Here is a 26,529-nt window from a genome sequence, read left to right as displayed (position 1 = left end):
CAGTATGCTGATGATACCCAAAACTTTTTCTCTATGCCTTCAAATACGTCCTTAGCTAAGAATAGTGTGTCTCCCATGAATAAATGCCTGGAACAGGTAATGGGCTGGATGAGGAAAAACAAATTGAAGCTGAATCAAGGCAAAACAGAGGTGCTTATTGTCAAGGGTCCTAACCTGGCTATGGAGGTTTGTCAACCAGTTCTGGATGGGAGATGACAAAGACTGTGTTGACAGCTTGAAGGTGTTTCTGGATCTGTCACTCCAAATGACAGTTCAGAGATGTGACAGTCAGGAGTGCTTATTATGAGCTTTGGCTGTTACACCAGTTGTGCCCCTATCTGGAGCTAGAGAACCTAAAGATGGTAGTGCACGTGCTGATAACCTCAAGGCTTGACTTCTGCAATGTGCTGTACATTGAGCTACCTCTGTACCAAGTTCAGAAACTTAAGTTAGTTCAAAATGCAGCAGTCAGATTGATTATTGGCACATCCAGGAGTTATGCCATTACTCCAATATTAAAATCACTCCACTGGCTGCCAGTTAGTTTCTGTGCAAGGTACAAAGTGTTGGTTATTAAACTCTACATAGTATGGGTCCATTGCATTCCAGATGTGTTCCCCAGGGAGCAATTTTCAGGAACGGTTTAGAAGTGTTCCTGAAAATCACCCCCTCTGGGACGCATGCGGAACGCAATGGGAACTTCCAGTGGCGGTGGCAGCATTCTTCTGTGCGTTCTATGCTGCCTCCCGTTCCCATTACGCCCTTTTTGTAACGTGACAGGCCCGTTCCAGGGCCTGTGCGATAAGCTTAATATTGTTTTTCAATATCAAATTTAGTGGTGGCATTCACTTACATACAAAGTGTCAGAATTGATGCAGAGTATTACAAGTGATTAATTAACATTCAAGATTTCAGCAGTCAACAAGTGAAATGGTTCAACACACCATGACTTCTAGCAGGAGCAAGTGAGTGGTGTAATCAATGGAGATACTGTCAGTATGAATGCTGACAGACAGAAACATGGGTGGTGGGGGAGTATGCATCTAAGTGACATCATGAAGCCCCATTCTGCAATATCTTCTTGCTTCTTGATTCTTCATGCTCTGCTATTCCAAGAAAAGGAATGCAGTGGGCCCTTCTTTTACGCGGGGATCCATTCCGGACCCACCCACCCCCCGCATAAAAGAAATAATGCGTATGCTCAAGCCCCAGTACAAGTAATGGGGCTCGTGCTCGCAGTGGCATGGGTGCACTGTACAGTTTACCAGAGTAAACCTATCAATTAAAACATTATTATCAACTCAGTCTGATTGTTTTTAAATGTTTGCCAATTCTAACCAAATATTCAAAGTACTGTATATACCCTGATGCGTTGAGTTAGGCTAGGAAAATATGTATTAAAATAATGCTACAGACAATTGCCAGATGGTGCTTATAGATTGGCAACCCTGTTCTGAGTGCTTCCTCCATGATGTCATGCTTTGTGTTGTTGCACTGATGTAGAACTAAGTGCTAGTCCAGCCACAGTCATATCAGGTTGTAAAAAAGAGCATCCAGGGAACCATAACTCCCTCCCTCCTTCCTCTTTCTTTCCTTTCTTTTCTCCTCATATTATTGTCAGCTTTGTGAAGCAGGAATAAAACAACAGTGTTCAGAACTCTGTATATACCACAATTCTGTATAAGTTGAACAGTGATAATATGGCACTGAACATGGAATTGAGCTTTCTGATAATACAAAGTGTTGGTTTTTTTTTTACATTGTCATGACTATATGATCATGAATATATGTTTGACTGTGTATCCAATACCCTACAGACACAGGCATGTCTCAATGATGAATAAGACTTCCAGGGTCCAGGATGGGATTTCAATACTTTACATGGCTCCCTGCCCTTTCCCATTTTTGTCCAAAACAGAAGAACACGCAAAATTAAGTAAAATGGTTGCTTTTCATATTACAGTACTTGCAGGTTGCAGAATTTAGCTTTGAATAATGCAAAATTTGAATTACCTTGGCATAAAGTCTGAAGTTATTAGAAAACAATTATGGTTTTGCTTGAATCTTTTGTGGTGATGATGATGATGATGATGATGATGATGATGATGATGATGATGATGATGATTTCAGGATAAGTGTAGGCAGCTGCAGTTGAACTGTAGCCCCCAGCATTCCTCATCATTGGTTATGGCGGCTAGGACTGATAGTTGCAGTCTAGCAACATCTGTGGGGCCACACTTTACTTACCCTGCATTAGGACTGTTCGGTGTTTTAAAGTAAGTTGGGTGTTAGAGGAAAGATATATCTAAACTTGCCTTCTCCTTCTGCACTCTATCAGCCATCCATATTCTAAATGCTTAATTTCTTACTTAGATTTTAATTTGGAAATGATGGTGGCATCATTCTGAAGTCTTAATTTCACCTTGAAGCAAAGTTGTTCCTATGAAATACTGTCAAGAACCTGAAAAAATACATTGCAAACAACAAAGCTTTTGAATTCACTAATATTCCACCCAATTTTGGTTTAAATGGCATTTGTCATTGTCAATATTTATCATTGTAGGACTTAAGGAGAAATTACTTTAAAGATAACTTATTTCAATTTTATTCTGAAGAAGTTGCAAGGGCTGATTCTGTGGCGGGTTACAGACTGCCGAAAAGCGGTGACCTGTACCCGCCAGTTTCCCCACTGTATCGGGGCCTCAGCTGCCAGACCGGCAGCCTCCGAGGCCCCGATCCGCCGCTTTGCAGGCTGCAGGGAAGCGGCAAAAGGACGCTTCACTGCAGCCTGTAAAGGGGTGTCCTTGGGGCTTCAAGCGCTAAGGACACCCCGCGGCGGCAGGGAGGAGGAGAAAGGGGACGCTTGGCCCCTTTCTCCTCTGCGTCGCTGGGCGCAGCCGTCTGAAGGCTGCGCCCAGCGACGCAAAGCCAGGAAGGAGCTCCGAAATGGAGCTCCTTCCGGGGTTGCGGAAAAGGCGCCCTGGCGTGGCCCAAATACATCACAACTGCACCGCCTCGTTTGGAAGCGGCGCGGTCGTGACGTAGTGATGGCGGGGCAGTGTGGAACGGCCGTCACCATTTTCTACGCGCAGAGCGCGTACTAGAGTTAAGGGGTGCGGAAGCACCGCCCCTTCCTAACCCTAGTACGCGCTCGTCGCATACTTTAAGGCCCGTTTGTAACGGGCCTATGATTCTGATCCTGGTTATTACCATACCATAGGTCAGTAGTTCGCAATTTTTTGCCCTCCAGATGTTTTGGGCTTCAGGTACTAGATGTAAACCCCACCAATATAGCTAGTGATGAGCAGTTCTGGAAGTTGAAGTCCAAAATATGTGGAGGACTACAGCCTGAGAACCACTGGCAGTGGGCTGGAAGCCAAATGGCAGAATCCTGTTAAAATAGATGATTAGTAACACACTTTGGCTGTCTAGATTATTTACATCTGTATTGATGTAATTTGTATATTCAGAAATGTAGTATAAATCACTTGATTGCCATGAATGTCACAAGGGTGATTTTAATATCCTATGAAGTCAGTAGTAAAAGTACATTCCACAAACTGCAAATTGGGGGTGAAATTTGGAGATAATGGTATGCCGAAGGATATTAGTGAGTGCATTGCAAAGTTTAAAGATATCAAAGTTTAAAGATTCTTGCTTTTAATAAAACTACTTCACTAATAATGATGAAACAGCTTCACTGCTGGAGTGTAAAGCCATGATGTTTTTGGCATTGTCTTTTTAAATGTCAACTTCTCTAGGAAGCGCAAAGACTCATGTGATTAGCTTTCCAAACACACTTCTGCCAACTGCTTCCCTTATTTGTGTGTGTTATTTTCAGCCTGATATTTATGTGCTGCCTGCCTTTCTAAATTTGACTGATACCTGTTGACCTCATTATATGTTTCCTAAAATACTTACTGACTTGGTCACAACAGGAGTCGAACCAAAATCTAGGTTCAACAGAGACAGAATTTTTGCAGTGTAGTTCAGCAAGAACAGACAAAGACTATTGCATGTTAATAGCAAGGATGGAGATGTCCATGTGACTGCTTTCTAACTCTTTCTGCTCTGTTTTTCCATGCTTTTCCGGGATTCAGAGAAAGGTAAAATATTTTTCTCTTTTTTTATTTTCTTCCTGTCTTTCATCAATAGCATTTGTTGCACTGCATAGCATAATGAAGCAAGCATGTTATTGGGCATCAATTTTCATAACAAAATTTTTGCCTTATTGGATGAATTTTTGATGCTCATCTTTAGTGAGTGCCATCCAAATGTTATATAAAAAATAGTAAAATGCAAATGATAAAATAAATTTACAATTTTCCAAACGAGGTAAGAAATCAGGACTTCCCAATAAGATAGGGCATGCACAATCCTAGATCAGTCTTCAGCTTGATGGCCTTCACTTTGTAGTCTTCATCATTCTCATGTCCAGCATCTTTGACGTATAGCAGGCTGGCAGGGGCTGTCCTACATTTACATCTTGACCTCCAGCTCAACAAAAAATTAAAAATAAATTGTTTACAAAATCTCATCAGTTTGATAATCCTAAACTGTAGACATGGGAAGAACAGATGTCTATGAAGCCATCGTGATAGCAAGATTTGCAGCCACTGGGCCAGAGTTTCTCAAGGAGGGGTAACAATTTGATTGGCAGGAGAGACAGCAACAAGGGCTGGCTTGCTTCCTCTTGCTCCAGAGGGAGATTTCCCATTGTTAAGGAAGCAGCCTGTATCAGTTTTATGAAGTGGTAGAAGCAAGCAAGTCTTTGTAACCTGACAATATTCAGTTTAGTATCAGGGTGTTGTTTTTTTCCTGCCCAGAAATAAGCTTCCATTTGGGAAGGAATATTGGGTGATAAAGAGAGCAATACAGATATCTCATTTGCTTCTAAGCATGGGCAGTTTGAGAATGGTTGCACATGAAAGAATAAAAAGACATTGGATGCAATACACAGAAGAGTTATATAAAAGAAATGATAAAATGAAGGGCACATGGAATGAAGAGCCATATGAAGATGAATCCCCAATCCTAAAAAACGAAGAAGCTACACTAAGAGAAATGGGAAAAAAACCCAAAAACCAACAATCAGGAGCAGATGATATTTCAATTAAACCGCTGCAATCCACAATGACGGAATCAACTCTAGTGCTAACCAATTTATGTCAATAGACATCGAAAACAAAATGATGGCCAACAGATTGGAAATGATCAACATACATCCCCATCCCACAAAAAAGGAGACACAAAAGACTGTAGCAACTATAGGACCATAACACTAATCTCACAAGCAAGCAAAATTATGTTAAATCTGCAACAGAGACTCCAACCATACATGGAGAGAGAAATCCCAGAGGTTCAAGAGGGATTCGGGAAATGAAGAGGCACTAGGGACCACATTGCAAACATATAAGGGCTTAATGGAGTACACTAGAGAATTCCAAAAGAAAATCAGCATGTGCTTTATAGACTACAGCAAAGCCTTTGACTGCATTAATCATGAAAAGCCATGGAACACCCTTAAGGACATGGGAATGCCAACACATCTGATAGTCATGGGAAATCTGTTCCTAGGACAAAGAGGCCACTGGAAAAAGGAAGGCTAGGAAAGATGGAGCAAAGCAGAAAGAGAAAAAGGACACATTCTAGATGGATGGACTCTGTTAGGGAGGTGACAGGTATGAGTTTGTAGGAACAAAGCAGAGCAGTATAGGACAGAGAGTCTTGGAGATGTTTATCCACAGGGTCGCCATGGGCTGAAATCGACTTGATGGCAGTTAACAGCAACAATAGCAGCAGCAACAAGGTAGGAGGCAGTAGGAAAAGAGGACGACTGCATTCCTGATAGATAGAGTCAATCAGGGAAGCCACAGCCTTGAATCTGCAAGACGATGAACAGGGCAGTTGATGATACCTTATTGTTTGTCTGACAATGACTTAGAGGTTTCTCAGTCATGGGGCCACCATAAGTCAGAATTGACTTGACACCATTTAGTACCCAAAGTATCCAGACTAGAAGTAATCATGCAAATTTTCTTAATTTTTCTTGGTACATTTTAATCATGCTATAAACCACATTGAGTATGGTTCTTAAATTTGTGGTTTTTATAATTGTTTTCTCCGTTATGTTACTTCCAACATAATCTTGAGTAACTTTGGTATTGTTGATAATGAGATGTTTGGTAACTCAAATGAGATTTTGGGAAATTGTTTTTCTGTAGCAGGATGTTCACAGAGTCATAAGATGAAACTGCTGTTCTTCTTGCAGGAGTTTATTCACAGCATAGTTCCTATGAAGTGACTCTCCTGTTGCACACACACACTTGTGCACGTACACACACACACACACACACACACACGAGAGTGTTGTTTGTCTGACAGTGACTTAGAGGTTTTTCAGTCATGGGGCCACCATAAATCAGAGTTGACTTGACACCATTTAGCAACCAAAGTATGAAAGAATAAATTATCCCAACTACCTCAACTGTTGTTCATTTGTTGAGCTGTTGTTTGCAGTGCTTACATAACCAGGGATCTTCATACAATACCTAGTAAGTTTACGTCAGGGCAGGCAACTGTGGTGCTCTAGATGTCTTTGGGTGTTTTAGAGCACCCATTGGCCCTACTCAACATAGCCAGTTGTGATGGGTGATAGCATGTGTAGTCCAAAAACATCTGGGGGGTCACAGTCACCCACCCTTGGTTTAGTGAATAAATGTCATTGCTGTTGCAAAAATTAATGTTGTTACTAATATTAAACTTTTATTATTTTTATTCTGTGAAAGAGATCAGATAGAACTAGATGATTTCTGGTGCATTATATTTTTGCAATCCACCTTTAAGCTATTTTAAATGTTACATTTCCAGACCTCCTCATATGTATGTATGTATGTATGTATATATGTTTATATATAAGTTTCAGGGATGAAGTCAAAGGGGATTATTCAGCTCCTACCAGGAACAGTCTAAAACCATATACTTAATGGAGCTCAGTGGCTATGAAAGTCACTGCTGGAATTCTTCTCTTCAAGCCTCACACTCTATGAGTCACAGCAATACACTCTCCTTGTTGGGCCCTGGAGCAGTGATAAGGAATAAGCAAGTGATTTTCCTTAGTATTCATATTTCATGAGCTTCATGAAGGAACCGAAGGAGTATTGTTTTGCTTAATGTGGAAAAGGAAGTATGGTAGTGAAATTCTGAAGCAAGGCCCAAGAAATAAAAGTGAGATATACTGACTTCAACAAAACAGTATATTGAAGACTGAAGGACTGTAAAAAGACATTGTTCTATGTACCTTTTGTTTTTCTTTTTTGTTCTATGGCAGAAAATAATTTGGCTGACCAGAGTACAAGTCTAGGTTTAATGACAACATTTTTTAAATCATTATTTTCATTCCTCATGTAAATTTGCTTTAAGGAAGAATTAGAAAAGAATTAGGTACAAACTACAGTATGCTGAAGAGATCTAGAAAAATAACATTAAATACACGAGAAATGGTGTATTCTGAAATTCTGAATAAATACAAAATCTGGGTCTAAATCCTAAAAGACATGGTAGAGCCACTGGAACAGTGAGAATTACGTAAGTGTTGACTTACTGTTGAATAGTTGATTCATTGAGGCCATTCTAGTTGGGCCTATTTGTTGGATTTAGGCTAAATAATTTAAGTGTCAGAGCGATCAGTGATGACAGTAGAACAGATATCTGCTCTATTGGGTTCCTGAGAAGAGGAACAATTACATTTCTCAGAAGGAGAAGAAAGTAAGCTGCAGTGTTGCTAAACATGCAAAACTCTTAATTGTGTACAAGAATTAAGGGACTTGTATCTCTTAAACACAACTGTTGGATGATCCAGGATTGCTTATTACAATAGTAACTTGAGCAGAATGCTAGGACTTAATAATGTGGCAAGTAAATTTCAGACAAGAGCGTTAGTGCAAACATGTGTTGGAAGCAATGCCTCTTACCCACTCCAGTACCAGTGCTATAAGATTCTTAAATATTAGGGCCTGGCTCTGAGTCTCAGGACTTAGTCCCTCTTCTCCACATGTCAGGGCACGTGGAAGAATCACAAGGCAAGAGGGTTGCCTTCAAAGTGCTTGTGTGTGTGTGTGTGTGTGTGTGTGTGTGTGTGTGTGTGTGTATTGTAGTTGACGCTTAATTCTTAAAACACCAGGGACTGTCCCATGTGACATCACCTTTGTATCATTAGTAGATACCACCACCACCACCACTTATGACTACACTAGGGACCATCCATAGATTTCATGTTTTTATCTCAAAATCTATGGGCTTCAGTTAGTCCTGACATGTACCTACAAAAGCAGAATGTGGAGGAGCCTCTCCTTTCACTCTTGTCTGTTTGTCTGTGTGGATGGCAGGCAGTCCTGCTGACGCAAAAGCCTGTGGATCAGCCTTTTGTATTGGGGTAGAATGCTATACTTCAGAGTTAAGGGCAGCTTAACTGCCTGGGCCATAGGGTCATTGTGTTTTAAGAGAAAGAGAGAGCATATGGGAGAAAGGGGACTTATTTTCCCTTCTCCTTCCCCTTACCTACTCTGTGTAAAGATTCCGTATGCATTAAAAGAATATTGATACTTTCCAGTGAATTAACAGTGTGATCTTGGGACAGATGCTTATTGAAAGCGTAATTTAGCTCATAGGGATGTTTAAAGGATTAAAGGGGAAGGTACTAAATGCTATCCTGAGATTCTTGGATAAAGAAACAGAAGTTTAATTATTAAAATAAAAGCCTACATCTATCCCCAGTGGTGGTCCAAGACAGTGAGAATTCTGGGATTAACAATAGCAGCAGTGTGGTGTTGTAGTGGGAATCCACATGCCAACACTCCTATAATGGTGGCAACACTTGGATTGTCTCCTTTCGCTTCCATCTTGGAGAAAGGATTCAGGAAAGGCTTACAAGAAGCTGACTGAAGCTGCTTAGTCAACAGATGATGACATTGGGAAGAGGAGGGAAAGTCACAACACTCAAAAATCTAAAGAGAGCAAAATGAAGCATGTCTGTTTTTTGCTATCGACAAAGTGGGAAAGCTGAGGAAGAACTGAGCTCTTCCCTGAATAAGAGTATGTTTGATACATGGGTGTTTGTGAATGTTGGTGTCCTCTCAGCTCCAAAACTAGGACCCATGGAAGTATGGAGATGCCTCTTACAATCCATCCACACTTTGATTTTGTTTTTTTTTTTACTGTACTAGCTATTTTCTTTTTATAAGTATTTTTCAAAACCAGCTTTTGTTGAGAGCAAAGGCATTCTCATGTTAGGAACCTGTCATCACTTTTTCTATGACAGTTCCTGGTTTTTGTTGTCTAAACCATTCTAAATCTCAGAACCACTTTTTAAAAAATCCTATACACCATTTTTCTCTTTTCAGAGAAAAGAGTATCATACTGGAAAGGTAGGCTCCCCTTCTATCTCTTTATACCTTTTAAAAATGCAACCTCTTGCAGTCAGAATGTATCGGTATTGTTTCTTTTTTTATTGAGAGATATGTGTTAACATCTTTCAGGTTGCATTTAATAAGGATGTCTCACCAGGCATTAGTGTAATGACCAGCCTAGTTCTCACTGGACAGCACATATGTTCTGTTATATGTCATTATAATTAACCATCATTGCACTGTTAAATGTTGCTTAACCAGGTGTTAAATAAGCACAACAACCCAAGCTCTGCCAATTAGTTCCAAAGATTAGCTCTTCTTCATTTTCTTTTAAAAAAACTTGAATAATTTTTGTTTTCCAAATTTTCTTGTTTGCCTCCTTTGTTCTATAATAAGCTAAATTGAGCATCTTAAATTAAAGAAATGCTCTTTTGTGTTACAGCTGATCAAGAAAGCCAAGCCACAGCCTTGCATGCAATAGCATTGTATTGATTCCTCCTTCCCATCGACTTGCTTTCTGGCTTTGGTACAGAGTAGCAGCTCACTCTAATTTGGTGATGTTGCAGACTCTCACTAGCAGGAGAGGTGTAGTAAGTACATACATAAAAGATGAACATTTTGTTAAATACTGTCTTTTAAAAAAATGGAACAGTATATGGTAGATGTTGGAAAACAATGTTCGGAGCATTTTTTTGGCAAACATTTTAAACTGAGTAGTGTTACAACATAGAAGATCTTCAGATAAGTGCTTAAGCACTAGTAAACGCTGCTAAATTGTTTAGGAAGCATGTGTGTGTGAAAGCCTGGTGCGCTACCTAAACGTCAGGATATCACTGGCTCCCCTCCAGCATCCCTGAATCATTCGGGGAGAGGCAAATTCCTATTAACGACAAAAGATAAAAACCAGCCTAGCAGCACACAGTAAAACAGCACACATTAAAAACTCTCTCAGTCAATTCCTAAAAAGGCCCGCAGAACATAAAATTTTCCCTTGGCAACAAAATGGCAACAAGGAGGAAGCCATGCATTTTTGCTGATCTGATTTATTCTGTTATAACCTGTCCCATTGTTTAATTCACTTTTAGTCTATTTTAATTAAAAAAAATTCTGTTTTATATTTTTCAATTGGTTAAACTGATTTTATTGTATGCTGCCCTGAGATCATAAAATATAGAAGAGGATATGAATATAATACACATGCACACACAAATCCAAAAGACATCATAAATCCAAAGGGCAACTAGCATTTTTTAAATTTGTATATTATTTAAAATGATATGCAAAGTAAAGAATACACTATATGGTTCCCAGTGGCATTTGACGATATTCTGACATTACAGCAATACGGAATAAGAAGATTTATAAATCATTACCTCTAATTTTCAATAAAACCAGATCAAATATCTGAATATGAATTTGCATCCATACATTGGTCTTTCGAGGACAACTAGCATAATCTGGGTTGTATCCACACTACACAGTTACATCACTTTGATTGCACTCTAACAAAATTCTGGGATTTGCAGTTTTGTGGGGCACTCTGATATAGAGCTCTAGTGCTGTAATTCTGGGGGTTCTGTATACCACCTCAGATTTCAAATTCCAGGATTCAACAGGATGGAGTCATGACAGTCAACATAGCATCAAAATATGGGTGCGTGTCGTGTTGTATATTTATATCCTATCACAAATGTCTGTCTAGGCTAGAGGCAGAATATGTGAATAACTGCCTGGCTTAGGAAGAATGTAACAGAATAGCAAACAATGATGACAGGAACTGGACTGAGCTAATGTGCACACATATGGCTTTGAAGAAAGCAAAAGGTTGTAGGAATACAAATGCTAATTGTAAGCAAAACCCTTGGCAAAAGTTTATATCTGCCACACTCTCAAAGCCTAAGTCTTTACTCATGCCCATCTCCCCTGAGCACTGCTTCTCTTCAGTATCCTGAAGCAATTATTCCTAAATTGTGTTACTCCTTAATGTGCACCCTCTGCACTATTGAACTATTACTATTCATTATGCAAAGGAATCCTGTAGCACCTTTGAGACAAACTGAAAGAAAGAAGTTGACAGCATGAGCTTTCATAGACTTGTCTACTTCTAAATGCATCTGAGGAAGCAGACTTAAATCTGTGAAAGTTCATGCTGCCAACTTCTTTCTTTCAGTTAGTGTCAAAGGCGCTACAAGCTCTCTTTGCATAATTTTAACATCTGGTAATTGTTACTCTTCCCATATAATAAATTATGTGTATTTGTTACTTGTACATAAGGCAATTGGGGGCTTCCTCCCCTATTTTTAGATTTATTTTTGTAGTAGTAACAGTGATAATAATGATAATGGTGATGTTACAGGAATATTTGGCATCTATCTCAAGCAGAGTGCATCAAAGTCAGTGCAGTATGAGCTTTTGGTAGAAACAGGAAAAAATACTCAAGATGCTCTTGTAAGGTCAAAAAAAAAGGAAAACTTACATTTATTGTTTCAGGAAATTCATCATGGGATAGGAAAGGAGATAGAGAAAAGAAGATCGCCTAAACTTCCACAGAAGGACCCTTAAGGCTGGCTTTCATGTCTGGAGGTTGGCTAGTGTCCATCCTGAGACCAGAGCCTCATGGATGCTCCCTTCCCAGCCAAAGGGAGACAAAGGACTAACATTTGGAAGAAGGGGGACATGATCTCTGCAGGCAGGCAGGTAGCTAAAAGGTTCATAGATCAAAGAAAGAAACAGAGAGGTGAGATAAAAGGGCAGGCATGCTTTCTGGAGTCCATCCACCACAAAACATACTTCTTAGAGTAATGTGTAAGAAATCACTTGACTTTCAAGAAGGGCGGGGGGGGGAATAATACAGTCAACCTTCTGTATCCATGAATTCAACCAACCATATTTCGAAAATATTCACACACACAAAATTCAAAAAACAAACCTTGATTTTGCCATTTTATATATGGGATGCCATTTTATTACACCATTGTATATAATAGGACATGAGTATCCAAGGATTATAGTATCCATGGTGGGTCCTGGAACAAACCCCAAGGGCCCACTTTATTTTTAAAATCTGTCTACTCAATAAGATTCATCATTGAAGTCAACCTATCTTCAGAACCTTGCTGAAAGAAAGATTTGCATTTGATTGCTAATGTTGATAGATGATTTTACAGCAGATGGTTGCTTGTTTCCTCTCCCTCCTCATACCCCTCATGTTTCTGCCCAGCATGACTGGTTTAAGAAAAAAAAGTGAAGAAATTTCTTGATGCAGTTTTCTTGCCTGTGGCGACAGATTTGCCAGCTAATATGCCAACTTTGTGGAACCATGGCATGCATAGCAAGCAGTAGTTTATATGTCTCTCAACAACTAATATAGCAATCAGTATTTTAGGCTTTGATGTGAACAAATAAGAGAGAGAGTTTTGAGAGGATTGGAACAATAACTTTTTTATATAAAGGCATTTTAAAGGGTTGGATAAAGTTATTTTTTTTAAAAAAATAGTCTGTACGAAGAGCACCATAAAATCATAATAATTTTAATGACATAATCAGTGCATTTCAAAATATCACATACACACAGTTCTTCTGATGTGTGCCTTAGGCATGTATAGCTAGCACATGGGGCAGTTTAATTGTGCATAATAGCAATACATTAGAGAGCCAAGCCAAAAACATTGGTTCTTTTGACCAAAAGTGACATAGGTTCTGAATCTGGAGAGGGCCATCATTCTAATGCCTTTCCTAAATAGTCTCTGGGAGGTCATGACAAGATGTTTACCCTAGATAAAACATTTGGGAAAACAAAAATAAACTCCTCTGTTTTTCCAAGAAGCACTTTCAAAAGCAGGCCTGAGGAACCTATAGCTCTCTAGCTGTTGTTGAACCACAGCTTCTAGCGTCCCTGATCATTGGCTAAGCTGGCTAAAGCTGTGAGAGTTTGTTTCTACCAACATCTGGAAGACCATGGGTTCCCTCACTCAGAAGCCTGACACTAACCCTGGCAGATGTTAAGCTGCCAGCTGAAGTGTCAGAGTAAGGGAAAGGAAACTCAGAACAAGCCTTCCTGGGTGCTTGAATGTGTTTTTTTTTCCTACAAAGTAGGCAGGCAAAAGGGCTGGTGCTCCTCATGAGCAGAAACAAAATTATGTTCCATCCAATTTGGTGTCTTTTTTTAAAAAAAGTGTCACATCATAATTACTACCATTATTATGTGTGTGTGCTGCTGATTTTTATTATACTTTGTTTTTGTTTGTTTGTTTGTTTGTTTGCACAGGGACTTTGCCTATGTAGCAAGAGACAGAGAGACTAGGATTTTAAAATGTCACGTCTTTCGATGTGACACACCAGCAAAAGCCATTGCCACAAGCCTGCACGAAATCTGTTCTAAGGCAAGTGCTCTTCTTATTTCTTTCTTACTCCTCCCTGAAAGGGTGATGGGAAAGGGCGTGTTGCCAGCTCAGGACCCCAGAAGTCCAATTGGAACCCCTGGAGATATGGATTCAGCCCCAGGGCCTGAGTTTCTACCACTCCACACCCAGGACAGCATCCTGTGGGAGGCCTCTCAGGGCCAAGCTACCCAGCATCTTAGAATAATGTGTAGCTTTGTACCTGGGAAAGCAGGAAGTTTTTGAGATGACACATGAGTTGTCCATGGCCGTATTGCCCTTATTGTTGCATATGATGGAAATGCAACTTGACTTTCTTGAATGAAGTTGAATATTTGGATGTGTTGCAGTCTGGTTTCAGACCTGATTTGGGTCTTAAAACAACCTTGGTCACTTTGGCAGATAACTTGGTGTAGTCATCCCTGTTGGGTCTGCTGCACTTTTCAACAGCATATTATGCTATCAGGAATAGAATCTTTCTGTGAGGTGTGATTGATTTGGGGGCACTGTTTAACTATCTGTCAGCTGTCCTGGAAAGTAAGCTCCATTGAAGTCAGCGAGATTTACTTCTTAGAGGATATGCATGGGATTGAGTCTGCCCACCTTCTTAACCAACATTAGTTACAATATATTTGTATATATAAATATATATAAAATATTTATATAAGTGTAAACATACAGGTTGAGTCTCCCCTGTCCAAAATGCTTAGAGCAGAAGTGTTTTGGATTTTGGAATACTTGTATTTGCATATATGTATGTAATGAGATATCTTGGAGATGATACTCAAGTCTAAACACAAAATTCATTTGTTTCATATATACCTTATATACATAGACTGACAGTAATATTATACAATATATTTTAAATAATATTGAGCATGAAGCCAAGTTTGTATATGGAATTTCGGGTAAGGAAAAATCAACCTGTAATATAAATGTAAATATTTAAAATATTAAAATATAAAATGCAATGTAAAATCTTTTAAAAGATTTTAAAATCATAATTTTTAAAACTAGGATAAAACATACCAATGGGAAAACCCTTCTGATGAAACCCAAGAAAACCCTGTGATAGGTTTGTGTTAGAGTCACCATAAGTCGGAAATGGCCAGAAGACACACAATACACACATATATATCACTGTAGCATTTGACTAGAGATAAAAACCTTGCATTCTCACCATCTCCAGATTATGGCTGAACGGAAGAATGCCAAAGCTGTAGCTTGCAGCTCCTTACAAGACCGAACAAATGTTACGCTTGAAGTTCCCTTGCAAGGTATCGTTATGGGTAGAATATTTTATTCACTGTACATTCTCTAATAAATTACTGTTATTAATCTGAAATAACGGCTAAAATATTCTAAAACAGTATTATTTATGGCTTGTCTGTGAAAGTGTGGCAAGGTAGGGTGCTTTTAGACAACATTTTTCATTCCAGAAAAAACGTGGGAGGGAGGGATGGAATACACAGTGCCAATTTGTTTTTAGTGTTAGCATCTGGCCATCTTGAAGCACCCTGAGGACATGATCCAGTGCTTGATTTCCACTGAAAAACAATTAAATTAACTTAAGACAGGAAGGGGCATCTTTCACTAAGTGCCCCTCCCATGCACCTCAAATACCTCCTCTGGAGGTGTTTTGGTGTTGTATATTAGTCTGGGAAGTCTAAATTAGGTCGGTTAATATTACAAAGCACATCTAGTTCCTAATCTGCTCTTGTGAGTCTGCCTGGCTATGGCTGTCATGGATCTTGTGCGCTTTCTTACTAAAGATGTTCTGACTCAGCCAGAGCTTGGAAAGGCTAATTTTTAAGATAAAATTCCCACAATCCCCTGCTCATCTTCTCTGCCCCTAAGCTATGGCTCCTTTCCCAGACTTTGTGCTGAACATGAGCATAATCCTGTGGATTTGGGGCATGTGTAGGTAAGAGTGGAACACAATATGTTCTCTCTTTCCCTCTCTTTCTGTCTGTCTCACATGAGAGAATTTTTTTTACAAGGATATAATGTAATGGTTCACTTTTCTTTAATTCCATCAGAAACAAACCAACTAGGCAGAAGGAACACAGATTTATTGGGATCAATAACAGTATCCCCTAGAGTTCAATTATCTGGTCATTTTTTTCTGTCATTGAAATAAGGATGGTTTTGTTCCCTGATGTGAATGTTGATAAGGTGAAATTGATTTTTGCTTCCATGTGTGTGTGTTCCCATGCAGTAGATTTCCCAACACCAAAGACTGAGCTGGTGCAGAAGTTTCATGTACAGTATTTGGGCATGTTACCTGTAGCTAGGCCAGTGGGTATGTATAAACATCTTTGTCCATTACTACCTTCATTACCTTAACTACTTGCAGCATGCAAAGGGATCTTGTAGCACCCTTGAATCGATAACTATGCAGAAGAAGTTGAAACATGAGCTTTCATAGACTTAGTCTACTTCTTCAGATGCAAGTAGAAATTAACTCTCATTTTATGCTGACAACACTCATGTAATATTTAGGCATGCATAATGTGACTTAAGATCACACACTAGGTTCTGAAACTAAGGGACAAAACAGACTTGCAGTAACAGCCGGCTTACCAGCAGTGTGGAGGCATGGCATTCAGACAGTGCATACCCCCAGGCTTCTGGGAACCTGCACACTAATCGCATGTGCAGCAGCTTCACGGTGGCATGACATTTACACGTGCCATGCCAAGGACACTCCAATAAGCCTCTGCCACGGTAGCAAAGTTAGTTTTTTCCCCAGCTTAAAAAGGAGTGGCTTTCTGCCTCTTCTTTTGGAGCCGAGAAAACACCAGGATAGGGGCGTGGCATGCAGTTGCGCAGCCCAACCCGGCGATCAAAGGGATGGCCAGAAGCCTCTCCTTCAGGGCTCATCATGTATTAGCCCACACTGTGTCCTCGTTATATTTTTATTGTGTTAATCTACAATTTTAATTGTATCATGTTTAATCCTGTTTTGGGGGAGGGTTTGGGAACATAATGTTGAATGTGGATATTTTAATGTATTGTGAGCCGCTTTGATTGTCTCGTCACAGAAAAGCGGGATAAAAATAAAAGTTTTATTTATTTTTTATTTAGTCTGTTTCGCCCCTAAGTTGCTTTTTTATGGAATTTTTTTTAAAACCAGTTCATAAAGATTAATACTTAGACAGGCCAACCCACAAGCTTACAAAACTGGGCAGGTTTCAGACTTGCAGAATCTATGTTGTGTTTCTTTTTAAATTAGAAATACAAATCAAGGCTATGATAAGTATGTCCCTCCAGAAGTTATTGGTCTGCAGCTCTCCACAACCCTAGCCAGTATGCCCCACTGTAGTTTTCCTGAGATCTTATAACAAAACAGATGGAAATAGGCTTAGTCAAGGCAAATGGGAACCAGGTGTTGCTGGTGTTTTAGTAGAACCAGTGGACTGATCTGGTGTTCTTTCTTCCTCTACAATTGCAGGTATGGACACACTAAATGGTGCTATAGAGAGTCTGATGTCTTCCTCTGGCAGAGAGGACTGGATGCCTGTCACCATGAATGTTGCTGATGCTACAGTGACAGTCATCAGTGAAGGAGTAAGGCACAACTTGAGTCCTCTCTGTAAATGGATTGTCCTAATAGATAACTAGAATTTGATTTTTTTTTCTTTATCAGTCCTTTATTTGTTTCAGACTTCCCTGTGTTCAAGTTTATTGGAGATACAACTGTCATATGCAAAGGTAGAAGAAATTTGGCAACTAATTATGACTGGCATGGCATTTTCCAGACTTTTCGGTTTGCCATATGTTACTATTTTCTCCTATAAAAACAACAAAACTGCCAATTTAATGAACATTATATGAAAGAAAATTTTCATATCAATTAGGCTTTTGGTTAAATTATATGAACCTAAGGATTTCTGGAAAAATTGATGGCCAGTACAAATTTCAGTCACAGGACCGAAGCAAACAACTAGTAAAGAATGGCCAGAGGCTGCTCCAGCCATGATCAGACTGAGACCATAGCAACCGTATGGCCTGCTCCTGAAACAGTCCACCGCTGTGGTCCCAAACCAGCACCTCCAGGAGTCAGATTTCGTGGTACAGGAGAGGCTTCCAGCCGCCTTGGGGGCATACATCATTTGAACGTCATGCCCCTAAAGTAGCCAGAAGCCATCTTATTTGGCTTGTGTATTTCAGAGCACAATCTACACCAAGTTAAGTGAACTTAAAACATATTTAATTCTGCTCTGTTGTGGCCCCAGCTGATGTTTGTGTGTATATATGGACTTATGAACTTATTCTGTGTGGTCAGATCATGGGTCTGTCTAGCCCAGTATTCTCTAATTGGGTCCAGCAGTGACTTTCCCAGCCCCGTTCCCCAGCAGATACCTAGAAATACCAGGAACTGAACACCTCATCTTCTGCAAACAAGGCATTCCACATCCTAAATTACCATTTTTAATTATTGTCTTTTACCTTTTTGGCAAAATGGTTTTCTTAAAAATGCAATGAGGAGGAAAGGAGAAGACTGAGGCAGCAACAAAGCAGCAGAATCAGATTACCAGACACACACAGACACAAAAATAACAACAGCTAGGTTGATAACCACACATACCCCTTCCTTCTCTTGAGTGAGCTTTGTCTTTCCTCTTGGAGTGATGAAAATTTAATTTCTGCTTCTGGAAAACTGAAGCAGCATTGACTGCCTGCTTGCTTTCATCTCAATGCTGAGAAAAATCACCTTGAGAAGATGGAAGTGATGCCATCTTTACCATTGCCTTTTCCTTATCTTTGGCCCAAGAGAGGCCTTCTTTGGTATGGCCTTGCCTAAGAGATCCCATGTCCGTTTCTGTACACAGTGCTTACAACAGCTGCAGTATTCTCTTCCTCCTCCTCTTCACCTTAATCAATTCACTAGCTTCCCCACAGAAATTTCTTGACAAATGACTCAACATAGATAGCACCAGCAGTTTGGGGCAGGGACTTTGTTTGCTCCTGGGAGCTTGTGGCACATTCAGCCTTCTCTGTCAGAGAACTCTAATGTCACAACAAACTACAGTTCCCAGAATTCCATAGTATTGAACCATGGCAGTTAAAGTGGTGTCAGACTGGATTACTTCTGCAGTGTGTATACAGCCAATGTCAGACTGGCTTATAAAGGCTGAACTGTTGAGCACTTTCTCTTTTTCTGTGCCCTCCAGCTGATCAGTGCTGAGCTCTACTCACAATTGAATCATGACCAAAGTCTATTGGCACTTAGGTCTGGTGGACAATATTGTTATTTTTCAAAGAGCATTCTTTGATTATTCTATAGTAGATTAAATTTGGGGGCATACAAATGTCTAGGGTGTCAAAAAATTATCTTTACAAGTTCAATTCTATATAAAATTTAAACTGTAAAGTTAATTTTTGGACACCTTGTATATATTCCTTTCCATACTTCCAACATTAAGTAATGTCTATTTGAGTCAGTACAGTTGCTTCTCATATATATGCAGCTCCTTTGTGTGCAAAGTTATGGTCATGATGCCATGATGTTTACAAACACAAAACCCATTATAGGATGCTCAGTGCCAACAGTTTTAGTCATTGTTTTCTCTGTGTCTTTTGGAATCCTGGTTCAACTTTATTCATGTGGCCCAGAACTGGTGCTATTCAGAAAATCAATATTTCATTACTTAAGCAATGAGCATTTTAACTCTGCCTTGAAAACCAAATTTTAATAACAAGTCTTCTGATTAACTAGAATGAAGAGGAGATTATGGTGGAATGTCGTGTCCGATTCTTGTCTTTTATGGGTGTGGGAAAAGATATCCATACATTTGCCTTCATTATGGATACAGGAAACCAGCATTTTGAGTGCCACGTTTTCTGGTGCGAACCCAATGCAGGCAATGTGTCAGAGGCTGTTCAGGCTGCTTGTATGGTAAGTAAGCACAGAAAACTATAATACTATATGTATAAAGAGTATAACATTCATACAAAGGAGAGTATTAACTCCCTCTTGAGTTGTTATTTTGTGGTATTTAGTGTTAATGCAGTATGAAATTGTATTTAAGTATAAAAAATTGCCCTAATTAATCAATCACTATTTTCAGTTCAGTCACTATTTTCAGTTCCACATTTGAAGTTTAACATTTCACATCATGGTTCTAAGTATTATTGTCAGCTCTCCCTGCCCCTTCTGCTTTAATGCTATTAGAAGTCAGTACTGCAAATTATTACGTGCATAGACTGACAACCAGATAAGCAGAATCCGGAATCAGAAGCAAAGACACAGGCTCTGGCTTTTTGCAACAGAACAATGTGTCTCTATTAAAAGGACACAATGGAAAGAACAAATTGCAAGATTGATGAGAAGAACCAGAATGCCCTGCTTTAGCATCTGCTTCCCAAGCATTTGGTGGTATCATCCTTTAAAACTGTCAAGTATTCCCACAGGCTAGTGGAGGACATATTAGCACTCACCTGAGAGTGAACAAAGCAGGCCCTTAAGATGAGAGGAGAGTGATATTCAATCCAAATCATGATCATCAAGTTATATTTAGTTGGGTTTGAACATCTGGTGGCTGATGACAATGCAGACAATATGCTTGAGGTGTATGAATGAGGGCCACATATGTAGCATCTAAATGGCAGCATTTTCTACCAGACCCTGTTCTCACTTTTTAATTTACATTCAGGTTTGCAGCGTAATGAATGCTTCACAAGAAAGAGAGTTCCCTCAGTGGAGTTCCATGCAACAGACCCACCAATCAATGGAAAAGTGGGGAGGGAAGTGCCTCTCCCACTCCCTCCTTCACAACCTTAAACTCACCCCCAGAGGGCTAGAGATCATCTGGAACAGTATAGGGAGTAGCACAGGAGGCTGCAGCAGAAAAAGAAAAGCAGTGAAACTACCCCCTCTCTCCTTTCTGTCAGGATAACTTTCCTTTGGATCAAGAGTCCCTTCAGCAGATAAAAGGGAACTTGGGTTCCAATCCTGTATTTGTAGAATCTATGATTCTATGATTATTTGTAGAAATATGCCAATTTGTAGAAGTATGCTAATTTGCCACACTCACAAACAGAACATGCACGGAAAAACAATATGATTTAAACATGATCATAACATGCTTTGCAGTAAAATAAAAAGCAGAAATAGTGACATAGTCCATGAGTAAAAATAAAAATCAGACTTGGGTAATACCTTTATTAGGGCCATATAAGAGTGTCCAACTTCTGGATTCTCCAAAACATTTCATCCGGCTAGATGGTATGAAAAGGGGGATGGGAGAATAAATGGAAAGTCCAAAAATCTGGCCACATGTTGTCCTTGGCTCTGAAGCTATAGCCTGCCTCTCGAAATGGAAATAGCAGACTGAGCAAAAAAGGTTAGGTATGAAAGTGTATGTTTACACCTAGTGCTGTTTTCTGGAATGCATAGTTATTATTTATTTATTTATACACTACTTTTCTCCCTACTTGGACCCAAGGCAGCTCACAAAACCTTGGTGACAATAAAACAATACAATTTTAAAATATAAATAAAATATTATATTAATATAACAAATCAAAAGTGTTACATTATTTAAAATATAAAGTTAAACATACAAAACCATTCAAAACTTACCAAGCAAACACCCCGATAAGATGCCTTGCTGGGCACAATTATGTATTTAAAGCCGGCTTGAAAAGTTTTTGTCTGCCAGCAAATGGAGAGCAGAGAGGGGGCTAGTCTAAGGTGGGAGCAACCACTGAGAAGGCTTTGTGGGATGGTAGTGGGACTGAGAAAAAGCCTTCCCATGAAGATGTTAGGATTTTGGCATCCTTGTCTTTGGAGACAAAGGAGCTGGCAGAAACTCAGATATGTGTCCATTGCTTTTGGCCAAAGCACAATGGTTCTTGAGTAGGCTTCAAGCAAGGTGTAGTGTAACACTGGCAGAGTTCTTGTTAGCAAAACCTTTAGATGATTAAGGCAACTTTTGATATTATCTAGTGGCTAGGGGGGGGGGCATAGAGCCATCCTTACAATACAAACAATCAATCAAATTATTTCCAAGAGAGAAGAGAATAAAACAAGACAACTGAAAAACTCCACAACATATAAGGAGCTATTTGAAACAGTCAAATCTCTTTAAAGGCTTGGGAGAATAAAAGTCTTTACAATGCTCTGGAGTCCTCATAAAGAAGGCAGCGGTTGATTTTCTCTGGAAATGGCATTTCACAACCAGGGTGTTACCACTGAGAAGGCAATATCTCTAGAAGCCATCCACCCACCTCACATCACTTGTCAAGGGTTGTTCACAATAAAAATTAATAATTGTGCTGAAATCTGGAAAGATCTGCTGTTTTGCTGAGGGTGGGCAGTGTTTCAAGGGAGACCTACAGAGCATGCAACCTAACAAAATTCCCTCACTGCAAGTATTGAACCACAGGTTGATGATGCCCCTTTCGGACTGTGTTTCAATTGGCAGCTCACAACTGGTGCCTGCTTGCACACTTAGAGGCAAATTCCAGACCCCATGCAGATTAATGGGCAGGGCATATCAGTATGACTTACCAGAATGTTATCAATAAATCTGTAGATACTGAACCATACTAATGACTGCGGAACATGTTTGCTTTCTTACAGCTGCGGTATCAGAAGTGCTTGGTAGCCCGACCTCCTTCACAGAAAGTCCGGCCACCACCTCCTCCTGCAGACTCAATGACCAGAAGAGTCACAACTAATGTAAAACGAGGGGTATTGTCCCTCATTGACACTTTGAAACAGAAACGCCCCGTTACTGACACGCCATAGAAGCCCTGTGGGAAAACCAGGTCTCTTAGAATGTCTAGCAGAAGATACAGTAGCCACATGAAAGGAGATGAACTGATTTTTGGCCTTCCAGTTGAAATTAGTGATGCTTTGTCTTTGGAGAATTTACCCTTATCAAAATAATATTAGACAAGCATGTTCTCTTGTCCTTACCACCATCATGTGATATGAAAAAAGCATGAGTAATTTTTTTTTTGCTGTGAGTTACACACCATGAGAAATTGAAGGTCTGTTTTCCAACTGTAAATATGATGAACATTACTAAAATTCACACATACACGAGAAAGGAATATGGCACGCCACTCCTAATCTCTGGAGAGAACCATGTCTGGATTGGTATTCATCCCCATCCTGAAATGGATTTGTCACAAACATCCTTCAGTCCTGCAGCACTTTGCCCTCATTTTTAACACTGACTTACGTTACTCTGGCATTACTGTAATATGAGTACCAAGCTTTTTAATTTTATTTATTTATTTTTTTTTTTTACAAAATGCATTCATTTATCAACCTTTCATCTTGTGTACCACAGTAGATTAGTATTTTAAACCTTTTGTCTGCAAGTCAGGTACAGTTCAGAATGAGAAGCTTGCTATACAAGGAGCACCTCTTTGTAGGAAAGTGTGAGCAGTTTTGTAACAAAGTCTGACAATCACACGCATGTCTGTTTCACTGCATATTCCAGAACCCATCCCTTCCTGACACACACAACGGAACAGATGTGCAATATTGTCACACATTGTTATTCACGTGTGATTTTTGTGAATTTGCATGCGTGGAAGTGTTACCCCTCGAAGCAATCCATCACCTTTGAAGTGGCCTTTAGTCTTGAAATCATGTTTGTTGAAAAACTAAACCACATTTAAGAGGTCAGAAGACAGTCTCAGAGGGTGTGTTGACTTTTCTTTTTAGAACTCTAGTTACAGCTCAAGTGCCCCATACATTTTCATTGATGCTAGTCAGTGGCTTTCCATACTTTCATTCTGAGGGAGTTGGAAAACAAGCTATTATTGGCTTGCTGGGAGGTGTAATATCTAAAACACAATAAAACAAAGACTCATAGCCTTCAGCCATTACAATATACATGCAGTAGAATAGACTTTGACTTAAAAAAAATAATTTGACATGTAAGCTGTAGTATAACAATCTCAGTTTATCTAAAATGGAATCTCAGTAATATAGGATGAGAACTACTTTGATGAGAAGTGTCAAGGCTCCAAGGAATGGTTCTTACTTACCATCAGTTGCAGAGTGTCCACAGATGTTTCCCTATTGGGGTTTTAACATTCAAATTATCTTCAATTTTCTTTTCAGTTAGGTTGGATGCTGAAACAGTAGTTTTAAGGCATGCGTAAATGGCATTTCTGCAGCAAAAAGCCTCCTCTCATCTGCAACCTTCTGAGGAGCTATGTTTTATAGTTATTCTATAGAAGCTGTTGTGTATAATGCAAGCTGAATATAATGTTAGACCTCTAAAATTCTGCAGAAAATTTGTCGTGCTGCACATTCCATGACAACAGCACCTAACTTCTAATGGCACCTGACACTATGTGCTATTTTAGGTGATCCTTTTTATGTGTACTGTATTGCTGTTCGTATAATACGTAGCACAAGTTCACCTGGACAACAGCCAAAGGAAAAGCCTTCAAGCCCCATTTATGCTGTGGTGAGGCATAACTTGGGGCAATAGCAGAAATGGTGATGGTACGCGCATAGTCCCATTCTGTAGAGAATATATGGAGAGGACAGGGAAGCCAGTCTAGACTTCTCTTACAGCACAGAAAACTTTTTAAGGAGAAAAGATTATTTGCATAAATGAGTAAAGCCCTATTCCTGTCAACCATCTGCTATTAAAATGTGAATTGGATCTTATCCATTCTTAATTTATGTACAAAATAACTTTTGATTTGAAGAGTAGGGAAGACCTCAGGCTCCTAATCTTTTGTCCTATCAAATAAGCAACATAGATTTATACTACTTTTTTTTCTCTATTGCACAAAAAGCTGGAGTGCTAGAATCCAGATGTTTCTCCCTGTCTGTCAGGCATCATTGCAGTGCACCGTAAAACATGAGAGAGAAAATCTCACCAAGAGATTGACTAAAATAGACTATTGTTATCCTTGAGATGTGGTGGCACTGTCAACCAAAATTAATGGAAATTTATTGAACGGTGAATTCTGCTGTTATGGAGCAAAAGGTGTGCTGGATTCAGTCAGCAATGCCAGCAGCAACACAGCTGGATCCAAAGCGTCTAGACAGGTCATGCAAGTATTCTTGCCAGAGCACTCTGGTAGTTGGTCCCAATAATATGTTATTAATTTAAGATTATGAAGAATGTTAATAACAGTAGTTTTTTTTCCCTCTAGCTTTTTACTTTTCCCCCATGTATTCATTTGAAGATGTAACATTGTTTGCGATTACAGCCCATATGGGCAACTGCACAATGGCCTATTTCTGATTGCAAATTTCCCCCTTCTGTATACAATATGTCCAGATGAATATTACTCGTTGCAACATTAAGCTATGAATCAGCCTATTTACAGCTTTCCTCCATGTGGTGCCCTACGATGTGTTGGACTCTACCTCCTGCTATCCCGCGTCAAATATAAGCACTGGCCATGCTGGCTTGGGGTGACTGGAGTTTTAATCGAACACACTGGGAGGGCACAAAAATGAAAGTCTGTTTCATAGCAACCCCATATATTTGCAAAACAAGAGATTAAATAGAATGCTGCATTTTAAAATTCTAGCAAGAACAACCATTCCCATAAAAGTATTTCCTGCATGAATAATGGCTGGCATCCTGTTGCTGAATTGTGGTGGCATCAGTTGGCCCTGTGCTCTCACAACTCACTTCTTGGTTGTTGCAAAGGTTCACTACCAATTGTCCAATGACTAAGATGCCCCCAAACTCACCTTTGCTCAGTGACATCCCCCTGAACTTGGCCATTGAGGGAGCAGCACACAAATCTCCAGCCCTTATTCTATAGAATAATGGCATCATCTACAATCCATGCAGATTGCTGTTGCTGTGTGTCCAGCTACAGTAAAATGGCTGAAGGCTTGTCTGCTGCTCCCCCAGCTCTCTACTGACTAGGAAAAAGCCAGCTTTAGGCAGGGCTGCTGTTAAGGAGAGGTAGTTTGCGGGTTTCCCAGTGCGCGTTTCCCAATGCAGGATCTCATCTGTTGATGAAATCCAGTATACTTATATGGGCAGGGCAGGTGACGCACTGGAAACCAAAGGATATCACGAGAGAAGCAGAATCTGTTTGTCTCTCTTGGTGTCCTGCCTTCATTTTCTTTTACATCAACTTCCCAATGGATTTGTCTACACCAGCAAAAATAACCTGGTGGCAGTTCAGAATGTTTTGCCCCAAATTCACTCTGTTAGTCTGCTTGGTAATTATGTCAGTGCTTGTAATATACTGTACTGAAACTGAAATGATGTTCACCCATTTCCTCTGTGTGAATTCGAATCAGTGCTATTTCCCCCCCCCCCCCCGTTTCCTTCCCAGCAGAGCTCCACTGGTGAATTCACTTGCCTTGAGGTCAGTGAAAGAAACTTCGCCAGCAGGCTCTGCTGGGAAGGCAGCAGTGAGGAAGAAAGAGGTTTGGTTTTTTTTAACATGGCTGGGGCAAGTAGCACTGAACATTTTTTTTTTTTTAAAATGGCAACGTTTGCCATGCACCAATCTAGCCCACTGCCACCCCAATGCAGATGGACATAACAAAGATTGGATTTTCCTGGAAACTGCAAGGCAAGAAGTGAGGTGGTTTTTAAAAAATCCTATTAAAGGCTGGTCGTGTGTTATCTGTTTCTATAGGCTCAGAATTCAGGTCAGTATAGGTTTTTCCTGTTGTAGACAAGTCTATTGTGACCAAAATTCAGAACAGAAACATGTATTTTCATGAATGAGGGTGTACATTCTCTTTGTACACAAACATATCAGACTGGGCAAGAGTTGTA

The 26,529-nt window shown here is 39.7% G+C and overlaps 1 protein-coding gene across 11 annotated transcripts in view; it reads left to right on the top strand.

Moving 5' to 3' along the window:
- The window catches only part of APBB2 (amyloid beta precursor protein binding family B member 2), a 193,160-nt gene extending 166,943 nt beyond the window's left edge, over positions 1-26,217 (top strand). For 5 of the 11 annotated variants that reach the window (XM_042467266.1, XM_042467265.1, XM_042467267.1 and 2 more), the window contains 7 exons: positions 4,101-4,106; positions 13,675-13,789; positions 14,976-15,063; positions 16,005-16,088; positions 17,241-17,356; positions 19,509-19,688; positions 22,377-26,217. In XM_042467266.1, the coding sequence (XP_042323200.1) occupies positions 4,101-4,106; positions 13,675-13,789; positions 14,976-15,063; positions 16,005-16,088; positions 17,241-17,356; positions 19,509-19,688; positions 22,377-22,544 (757 nt within the window). In that variant the 3' untranslated portion in view covers positions 22,545-26,217. Of the gene's footprint in view, positions 1-4,100; positions 4,107-9,867; positions 9,998-13,674; positions 13,790-14,975; positions 15,064-16,004; positions 16,089-17,240; positions 17,357-19,508; positions 19,689-22,376 lie in introns of those variants that run through there. The other 6 variants (XM_042467268.1, XM_042467264.1, XM_042467270.1 and 3 more) reach the window with 4 other exon arrangements.
- Positions 26,218-26,529: the final 312 nt, after the last annotated feature.

The sequence above is a fragment of the Sceloporus undulatus genome, chromosome 5, assembly GCF_019175285.1.
Source record: "Sceloporus undulatus isolate JIND9_A2432 ecotype Alabama chromosome 5, SceUnd_v1.1, whole genome shotgun sequence".
In the NCBI taxonomy this organism is placed as follows: Eukaryota; Metazoa; Chordata; class Lepidosauria; order Squamata; family Phrynosomatidae; genus Sceloporus; species Sceloporus undulatus.
This window is presented reverse-complemented; position numbering and strand designations above follow the sequence as displayed.